Source organism: Daktulosphaira vitifoliae, unplaced genomic scaffold (genome assembly GCF_025091365.1).
Source record: "Daktulosphaira vitifoliae isolate Bord-2020 unplaced genomic scaffold, ASM2509136v1 Scaffold_4, whole genome shotgun sequence".
NCBI classification, from domain to species: Eukaryota; Metazoa; Arthropoda; class Insecta; order Hemiptera; family Phylloxeridae; genus Daktulosphaira; species Daktulosphaira vitifoliae.
In genome coordinates this window covers 3,814,491-3,825,596 of record NW_026099575.1, presented here as the reverse complement: position 1 = coordinate 3,825,596, position 11,106 = coordinate 3,814,491, and the positions used below count along the sequence as shown (strand labels likewise).

Below are 11,106 nucleotides of genomic sequence, written 5' to 3'. Positions count from 1 at the left end.
TCTTATCACTATTTTATCATGAGTTTAGAAACACCAGTTAACAATGACTGATTGGACGGCACTGTCGTAAGAAGTAAATACTACTTTAAAAATACTTTTTAAGTGACATAAAAGCAACTTTGTGTTTACACTCTTCAGTCTAAAATGGATTCAAAATCATTATAGTCGTTTCATAAGATAATAGAACGAAATTGATCGTTGAGCATAATAATAATCAGATATATTTCCAAAAACATACTAACTTTGAAATCATAAGAAATATATATCTGGTATTAAAACAACTTAGTGATTTTCAATTTGATTGCTTATCGACAGATGAAAAATCTTATTCTTACGTCGTCAATTTACAAAGGGAAATTTTACAAAATACTAAATTAAGTTTTGGACAAATAACTTCAGAGGTATCCTATTCATCACACACGATTCTATATGAAGATCAACGTAGTTTATTAAATAAAAATTCGTTTAAATATTGCAAAACTATAGTTAAAGAAAAATATGAACGATTTAAATTCTATAAAATAAGAACTATGCAACTATGAAATTAACAGCAAAACTGATAACATCCATCAAAATATGAAGGATAATGAAAATAAATATCTAAAAAATTAGAAACTTTAAAAATGCTCAGATAACGAAATTTGATTAGAAGACAATTACTATTGATCTATGGTCGTAGAATTTTAGAAATGGAAACAGAAGCTTTAAAACTAGGTATTTTGTTTTAAGAAAGAGTTTTAAATCATTTTTACAATTAAATTTTGATTACATACACATAAAACAAATGAAAATTCAACAATTAAAGTAACTCATTATTTATAATTCAAATCAACCACGAAGTACATTTTTAATGTTTTAACACATTAATGGAAGATTAAAATAACTCAATATTTTATTATCGTTTAATCCATATTACTTTTCTAAAAATATTGCCTGAGGATTTTAAGAACATTTTTACTATAATTTAAACTTTTAGTCATAAATGTTGACTATTTTCAAATACGAATCGAAATGTTTAATTATAAACTATTACAAATATTAAAATATAAATAAATTTATATGATATAAACTTAATTTATTTTTTAACAATAAAATATATTTTTAATTTAGTATAATTAAACCAAAACCATGTAATAAATTAAAATGGATATTTTTACTATCATTATTCAGGTAATTTTTTTTATCATAACCCACTTAATTACTTACAGAGTAATAATAATTTTAACACTTTTTTTTTTGTTTTCTTTAGTTACACATTATTCTTGAATTATTAACTATTTAAAACTTTTTATGTTCATCCCTTATGCCTTGTATGGGTGTCAACTTTGTTTTTTTTAATTGGGAACACATATTTTTAATTTAATAAAATGTTTGGATTTTTAATTCATTAGTAAAAGACATTTGAATTTTTAGTATAACTTTTTTTAGTTTATTAGACATAAACATTTAAAGTTTCAATTTTTTGAGTTAATATACATGTATAATACACAAGGGATTATAAATACAGATAGCTAATTAGATTTTTATGACATTGCTGTCACAGTCACGGATTGTTTATTATAAATTATGACTATCAATAGATATACTTTCTGTATTGTCAGTAAATGTATTTATAAACTCACAACAATGTGCCTTACTACCATTGATACTAACAATGCTGTGTACCTGCTAATATCGATGTCATAAAAAACCAATTAGCTACCTGTATTTGTAAACCCTTGTGTATTATATGGTAGTAAGGCCACCTTTACAAGGCATAAGGGATGAACATAAAAAGTTTTAAATAGTTAATATTTCAAGAATAATGTGTAACTAAAGAAAACAAAAAAAAAAAAATGTTTAAATTATTATTACTCTGTAAGTAATTGAGTGGGTTATGATAAAAAAATCACCCTGCATATCGATACAATGTATGTAATATTATAACAATAACACAGTCAATAAGTAAACAGATTAAGTTTTAAATGTTTTTAAGTAGTGATAGGCATTTTCGAATATTTTAAACTATCGAATAACAATTCCAATTGTTTTTATTTTAGTTTTATTTTGTAGTTTATTTTTAGCATAAACTATCGAATAGTTTTAAAAACTATTTGATTAGTTTTACCTAAAATTTTTATTCAATACACTTAATTATTACAAGAAGATAATTAACGTATGCTTAAAATAAATTATTATACAATTAATAATAGTAAAAATTAGTGATGGACATTTTCAAATATTTTAAACTATCGATTAACTATTCGAAATCTGTTTATACAACCGAATAGTTTATTTTTAGCATAGACTATCGAATAGTTTTTAAAACTGTTCGAATATATTGTGTAACTATCGAATATTTTTACTATTCGAATAGTTATTGAAAGACTATCGAATACTTCGATAGTTACTATTTGATATTTCCCATCACTAGTTTTTAGTCTAAAAGGTTTAACTAGAAATTTAATTCAATCATCTAAATTAATTAAACTAATTTTTATTTAACCAAACTTGTAATGTGTTACTTTTATTATGATTGAATAGGAGATAAAAATATATAATTGATGTTTAACAAAAATTCTAACAACTAACTATAATTTGATTATTCCACTACAACAAAATTAATTATAACTCATAAATTATGAATTTCAAAATAAAAAAAGAGGGTCATTTTAATATATTTACCTATAAATTATTTTGAAACTCTAAATTTTAGAAAAATTTATTTGATTACAAACTCAAACTATCTATTATATTTTTATTTATTACTTCGAACGGAATCTTGATCGGCGTGACCTTTGTAGTTCACTACTGTGATTATAAATCACTGTAGTGATTATTGGTATATAGTAATGATTAATGATAATCACTGATTACCATTAATCATTCTTAAAATTTATGGTTCAACCTTTGTTATCTTGGTGGCTTATTTATAACAGATAAATTGTAATTCGAACCAGAGTTTAATAATGAAAAAGTTTAGGATGAAATGTCTATTCTTTATTCCCATTATTAGTATTTAAAGGGTTCAAAATTAGTCAGTTTTACGACCAAGTTTCTTTTTTTATTTGTGCAAGTACAATTTATCTCAAATATCTAGTTTTATAAAAATTTACGTTAAAACATTCAAAATACGAAATGAACCAACAATCAGTTTCATATGAGGTATACATAATACTATAATGTATTATTATAAATTATTATTATTAAATATATATTATGAAAAAAAATTTTGTCTCATTTTATATCTTATAAATTATTAAATTAAATTAACTTTATGTGGCCTAATTAGGGGATAACATAGTTTAACTGTCATTTTCCATTTTGCTTAATATCTTAAGCCAATAAAAAAATAATAATGACAATTATGAATTAAAGAACTTTACTTTTGTATTAAAAAATGAAACAGATAAAATGATAAAAAATTTGACTTAATTTTTATTTTTCATAGAATTATTGTCAAAAAGTTAAGGTTAATGATATAGAAATCAACTATCTAAAAGTAGGCATTGGACCGATGACTTTACTTGTTTTACCAGGAATACTCGGTAAATATTCTAAGTAATGTTATAACAGTAAAAGAAATAAATTAATGTTAACATACCTAACTAAAGAAAAAAAATTTTCTCCAAGGTTCTGTGTCTAAGGGTACTTTGAAAACAATAATATGGAATCTGGATCATAAAAAATATACTATTATAGTATGGGATGCACCAGGTTTTGGCTTAAGTCGACCTCCAGACAGAAATTACGCTCCAGGATTCTTTTACAGAGATGCTGATTATGCCATTTCCTTAATGAAAGTATGAATAAATACTTAAATAGTTATACATTAGTTTAACCCCGTAATATAATAAAAAACATACAATCAGTAAAAAATAAATACTGTAGGTTATCAATAGTTATCTATATATTCCTTTTTTAAAAATATATTTTCTGAGCTATATTCTAGATAAAAGTTGCTATCAGACTATAGTTATCAAATCTCAATAGTTAGTTATTTATTTGAATGTTTAACCACTAACGGTTACTTTAAAGTTCATATTATTTATGAATTTATGAAAATAAACAAGTTGAATTGATTATTATATATTAACTATGAATAATAGTATCTAAACATTTTAAAACGGTTAAAAAAAAACTTATTAATTAGTAATTCAGCATTAGTTAAAAAATTTAATCATACTAAATAACTTCAAAATTATTATATTCTTCCTTTTCTTTTTCCTTGCTTGAATTCCATCTACTTGGGGTTGGTCATTCTTATTTTGACTTCCACTTGACACGTTCTACCACATCAACAACGCTCTTATCAATCGTCTTCATATTGAATTCAATAACATCCCTCTATCTTTTCTTTTTTGGTCATCCTCTACCTCTTCTTCCTTGAACATTCATTTCCATAACTTTTTTATCAGCTTCTGATTCCTCTCTCCTCATAACATGGCCAAACCATCTAAGTCTATTTTCTCTCATCTTATCTACGATCTACACTACACTTATACTCCCTTTTATATTATTTCTTTTTATCCCATCTTCCCTATTCTCATCCATCTAAGCATTCTCATCTCTGTTACACTCATTCTCTGCTCTATTCTCTTGCCAACCGCCCAACACTTTAAACCATACATCATAGTTTATTATAGTCTTATGAAAATTACTATATTATTATTTTAAACATCTTTTTATTATAATTTAATGATATTGAAAACAATTTGTGGAAAATTTGGGGCTTATCTATAATGTTTAACCAATTTATTGGTCTTTAGATTTGAGTTTGATAGGTATTTTTCAGAAAAAAACTGAACTTTACACTATAAATATTTTTAGGATAATCTTACCAACAAAAAATTATTATCAATAGATAGTTATAAAATAATTTTACAAAAAATTAAAAAATGTTAATTTTTGTTTCAATTCTGTCACAATTACAAAGGTAAGAGACCCTCTCCTTGAACTACCACCTACTAAAAAATCGATATTTTATCATTTAAAATTTTTTAAGTGTTAGAATTAGCAAAAATTGTTTTGGACGTCTAAGAATATTTGCACGCCCCTAAAGTAATTTCTCAATTCATCCCTAGGTAAAACACAATTATGAGAAAAAGTATATATAATGTTAAAAATTCGAAAAAATTGCAATCAATTTTTTAAAGTCAATTTTTTGTACAGTTGAATTCTTTTTTTCTTAATCACAAAAAACTGTACTAAAAAAAATACTCATAAAAATATAATTAAAATCTTTCCGAATTTTTTACTTAATGTTTATAATTTTTCATAACTGCTTCTTGGTCAGTTATTTACTATGTAAAAAACAAAAAAATTATGTTACAAAATTATCTATATATTTGTTGCAATTTTATAATTCTAAGGTAACAAATTGTTTGTTTATTACAGATATTAAATATTAATAAATATTCAGTACTTGGTTGGTGTTTTGGCGGCGTTACAGCAATGATTGTTGCATCTAAAGCAATTGATAATGTTGAAAAACTTATTCAATGGGGTGCCATATCATTTGTTACTGAAAATGATTTAAAATATTATCGAAGTATGCGTAGTAATGATGCTTGGCCCCCAATTGTTATACAAAAATTTTTCGATATTTACGGAGAAGAGTATTTTACAAAAACGTGGCAAGGTCTTGTAGATACTGTTGAAAATATCGCAGCTAATTTAAATGGAGACATTTGCCAAGAAGCTCTTTCTAAAATTATGGCACCAACTCTTGTTATACATGGTACTAAAGATGAAGCGGTTGACATGAAACATCCACTTTACATTCAGAATAATATTAAAAAATCTTCGTAAGTTCCTTTTATATTATGTTTTTACATATAATTTTGTTTTTACATTTTTATAATTGTTGCAAAACCAATTAGTTTCTCTACAATTATTAAAAATAATATTCAAATAACCTGCCTATAGGATTCTGAATAAATTTTAAGATATTTTATTTAAAAAATTAAAAAATATTTTTTTATATTCTAAATCATTATTATTGAAATTGTTTGCGATTTCTAACTTATAAGGAAGATTTATATTGAAATTCTTACCTTATCTTTTTTAAATGAAAATTGAATATTAGTTCAATTATTATGAAGATATAATATCCAGGTATGATTCTAGAGATAATTTTTAAGGGGTGTGGAATGAATTTTGGCATCCAAAACACCTTAAAGATTAAATATATTCTCAATAGCTTCAAAAATGCTGACTACTAACAACTTAATATACGTTTAGGGGTACGTGATATCCTGCCACACTATATGAAGGTATTACCCCTACTGATAACAATAACTCCTCCATATCTTAATATTATAGTAGTGTAATATATGTAATGCTTATTAAAAAACCTAAAAAGTAATTAGTAGCTAATAAATCAAGAATCATATGTAACTAAAAAAACTAAACACTTTATTTTCAATATTGTATTTATTTTAAAGTGATATTTATTTACCACTTATATATTATAATAAGTATAGGTGGATTATGATAAACCGACCAATCAATATATAAATAATTTATCATAAAGTCGATTGTTATTAATTACTTAAGAAACTAGGAAGTTGTAAATTAGGTATGGGACCTATGTAGCTTAGTGGAAAAGCTGTTATCCGGATAACGATAGACCTAAGTTTGATTCTCAGTTCGGTGGCATAATTATTCATCTAGTTTTCCCAGTCGATCATTCTGTATTATTACATTATAGTTTACGGATAAACTTGCAATTTGTTGTAGTTTGCGCCTAAAGTTATATCATATCCTTATTCCAGGATTCTGGATAAAACGGTTGGAGATCCCAGCAGTCCTGTCAATTATAGGGTTCTGGAAATTCTTTACTTGATAGGAAATAACAGACAGACGCTTTCGTCGACCGTGATCAGTCCATACTTGCTTGGCTAACACTGGTAAATAGAGAATTTAAAAGCCCATGTTTGCTTGTCAGATTAATGGTGTCGGACTTTGTAGGGCTTGGATTTAAGCTTGGCGAACAAAGTGGGCTTGAGCTTTTCCGATGAGCGTATGACTCTAAATGGTCAGAGGATCGCACTCTAGCCCCGACTTGATACTTCTTTCTTGGTCACTTCGTTACAATTAAGTCCCAGGTATGTCCCAGGTAGATGATATGTCGTATACCTTGACCTACGTCTAGAATGGAATAGTAGTGGTGTCTGTGAACCCTTCTAGAGAAGTTCTCCACTATATTGAGTAAGAAAGAACTACAGCGCCACTTAGTTTACAATCACTCCAAGCGGTCTTCTTTCTTATTGTGATAAGTAAATAGCCAACAGTGCAGTCACCAGATATTGGTGGTCACTAGGCTTTTTGGCGGCAAAGGGGCCAAATTAAGCACCTTCGGATCCTCCAGACGACAAAGAGTAAATATGACTCTTTTAAAGTATGATGACTTATACTTGAGTAAAGCACTTAATTTTAATAAATATTTTATCAATACTCTATAGAGATATCTGCATTGATGATATATAAATACACTAGAGTCGATTTTACATTATACAGTTTTATCTTAAAAAAACAGCACAATTGTGTCGTGACACGGTGGGGATATGGTATAGTTGGTTCAAATATAGATGATATCTGGTAGTGATTAAAATCTTAAAATACTTATCATAGTAATTAATTTTAGAATGAAATTGATATTTAATTATCTAGTATTATAATAATCTGACAATACGGTCAGTATGTGATTAGCGTTGATAATGGTAACATTGTTTCCGAAATACGTATCCGCAACTATTCATTAATTTTTTGTAGCTTTGAGTTTAATATTTTTTAGTTTTTTAAATTAATAATATTTTTAATATAGTTTTAATTTTACTTAATTAATTAGCCACAAGTGATCAATTTTTATTATATAGTATTATAATATTTATGGAGAAGTTATAAGTTATTGTATGCAGAGTGATTTCTTTAATATCACCCACTCGATTTCTCTTAAAATAATAATTATAATAAGAAAATTCTTTATAGTATTTTTTAATTTTAAAAATTTGACAATTTATTAATTGTTAAGGTATTTTTAAATTCATCCCTCATCTAATGAAGAAAATGACTGGTCAACAATGTTATTTTAAATAAAAACTTTTTTTTAGTATTTGAGAAGTTATTAATATTTTCAAATATATAGAGAAAAAGACCACAATGTGTAATGATAAAAATAACATTATCCATTTTCAAAACTAAATTTGAAAAAGTTAAATTGTTGTGAAAAAAATTGCTATTTTGAATGTTTTCAATGAGAGGGTGAAGGGTCAGATTTTCAAACAATTTATGCTATATGAAAAGAAAATACCTAAATAAAAAAAAAATAATAATAAAAATCATCTTGATTCGTTCAGTTTTCAAAAAGTTAAAACAGTTAAAAAAAATTTTTTTTTTTAAATATTCAAATTTATTAATTTAAAAAATCGTAATATTTTTGGAAATCTCCACTATTTACGGAGAATGAAGGAATTTTTTTCAATTTTTGACGCTAATGTCTTAAAATAGATACTTGGTTGTTAAAAAAAATCTATTGTTAAATTTAGGTGAAACCAAATATCATTTTTTAGAAATGATTTATATAATAATAAATTAAAAAATAAAAATAATTTAAATATTATAAATTGATAATAGACCATAGTAAAATAAATAAATTAATAACAAAGTAAAATAATTTACTTTTGTTGTTGAAACATATTATCATATCAAATCTAGTTGAACAATAAATACTTTGAAAACATTAGAAACAAATTATTTTAATTGTCTATATAGAGAATGTAGGCCAAGTAACTTTTTAATTGATGAAGTGAACATTTTTTTCAATTTTTGAAAGTGATATCTTCAACTAGATATAATTTGTAATCTTTTGAGGTATTGCCGAGAAAAATTGGTTCAGAGAGAGCTGAAAAAAAGTAATATCAAACAGAAAAAAAATAAACACATAATAAAATTATTACCTTCTCAGTTTCCCAACTAAACTAATATTTGAAAAATATATAAATTTGACTACTAACTTATATTTTATGTCCACTTTCTATTTAAAGTGTAAAGATTTGTATTGATACAAAAAATATATTTGAATTTTTTACATCTCTAACGTATAAATAATTTCAGACATGCTTAAAATAATAAATATATTTTATTTTGTTAAATTTTTTCTTTATTTGTTTGTTTCAGATTAGAATTAATTCAAGATGGAACACATCATATGCATATTTCTCATTACAATCAATTAAACTCTTTAATTGATAATTTTTTATCTGGAAATTATTTACCTCACTTTAATTAAAATGATTCTAATATGTGAAATTTAATTTTTATATTTTTAAAAATTCTAATAATTTCCAAGTAAAAAATTTTATGCTTGACTTGTATCAATTAAAATATTTATTTTTAAATAATATAATGAAAAAGGCTATTTATTAAAAAAAATTAATATTGTATAATACGTTTAGTATTTCTCGTACATATCACACTATATAAGTCTATATTTAACAAAAGTTTGGTTAATAAATAAGAAAACAAGTAAATTTTTATGAACAATGAAATTAAAAAAAAATTTTCCATATTTTTTGGTATAATTGTAAACTCTCCCAGTTGAATTTTACTTTATATATTAGAAAAAATATATTTTCTGATGTTATAATTTTAATAAAATATTTTCTTAATTTAGATTATAGTTAAATTTTTAATTTGATAAGGTTAAATTTGAAATTTAATTTTATTATTTATAAGATTAATGTTATTCTCATATTATTTTTAACCAAAATAAATTTATTTTTAAATAGTTATTTTCATTATTGTAATTAACCAAATATCTATCATAAAAAGTGTTTTTATAAAATAATTTGTTTATATTAAGAAACAAATTATTATTTTTTTTTTTGTAGTTAATACATTTTTCTATATGATCTTAATATTTTAATAAATAATTGTGAGTTTATTCTATTTTTTTTTTATTCTTGGTAGTACACTAAAGAAATAATGCACAAACATATTAAACATAACATCCATTAAATTTTAAACGCAATCATTTGATGTTAATTTCCAATGGAGGCAGTATAATACATTAAAGAATTTTTATGATACACAATTATTAATTTTTTTATTTAAATATGATAGATGTATATTGAAACATTGAATGTGATTAGTAGGACGTCAGCTATTTTACAAAATTTTTATCCTTTCAAGGACTTACATTTTTTTACTAATATAAAAATATTAAATTGATAATATTAAACGTATTAATTTAAGCTCAAAGTTTGAATTATATTGTTTTTTTAGAAAATTAATAATTTAAATTTTTACATTCCAATTTTAACATAAATACACATTTTGTATAATTTATAATTACTTAATATTCAGGATATAAAAATATTCCTCAGTAATAACTGTTATCATTAATTTCATTTTGCCTATTTATTTATAGAGTTTTGTAGGATAATATACAAAGACAAACTAGAATATATATACAAAGTGAATCTTAGGCTTAATGTTGAGCTGTTTTTTCATAAAAAAATTAATTTTTTGTTACTATCATCTATATCTTAAACTTGCAATAACTTTTGATTTTAAAATGGCCGACCCAATTTTTTTATACCATTAAACAAAAAAAAAAAAAAATGTTTAACACATTTAACAAGCTAAGGAAACAATATTTATAATAATTTAATTTATCATAATGTGATTTTTATGATTAAAAATCTTTATTCTATAAAGAAATCTTATAGTTTTATAATATGATAATCATTTGTTGTGTATTTGATCATTCAATACAATAGTTTTTTTATGTGTTTTAGATAAAAATTGTAAAACAAGTTTAAAATGAGAGCATAAAACAATTTTATAATTTATTTTCTATGATTATTATGTATTATTGCTTACGCTACAATAACTTCAAAAAATTTTGAATTAATCTTTTGCAGTTAACATTTTTTATAATTTGTTTAGCAATCAAATGAATATAACAATTGGCTATAAAAATCTGATTACTTCTTTTATCACCACGTAAACCACTAGCAATCAATAAGTACACAAAATCTATTATTTTTATGATTTTCGTCACAACATTTTTGTTAACGTTCACGATAGCAAGTTAATTTATTTTGTTTTACTAAAACTGTA

General features: G+C 23.7%; 1 protein-coding gene across 2 annotated transcripts; it reads left to right on the top strand.

Annotated features, from left to right (window-relative positions):
- Positions 1-43: 43 nt before the first annotated feature.
- On the top strand, positions 44-9,505 carry LOC126904331 (valacyclovir hydrolase-like). 2 transcript variants are annotated; one of them, XM_050683310.1, is made up of 5 exons: positions 44-714; positions 3,431-3,527; positions 3,613-3,782; positions 5,377-5,786; positions 9,160-9,505. In XM_050683310.1, exons 2-5 carry the CDS (start codon positions 3,497-3,499, stop codon positions 9,269-9,271), a joined length of 723 nt encoding a protein of 240 aa, XP_050539267.1. In that variant the 5' UTR covers positions 44-714; positions 3,431-3,496; the 3' UTR covers positions 9,272-9,505. The 2 variants fall into 2 exon arrangements, with proteins under 2 accessions (XP_050539267.1, XP_050539266.1); XM_050683309.1 differs by lacking the exon at positions 44-714 and adding an exon at positions 2,922-3,144 and having other exon boundaries at positions 9,160-9,425.
- Positions 9,506-11,106: the final 1,601 nt, after the last annotated feature.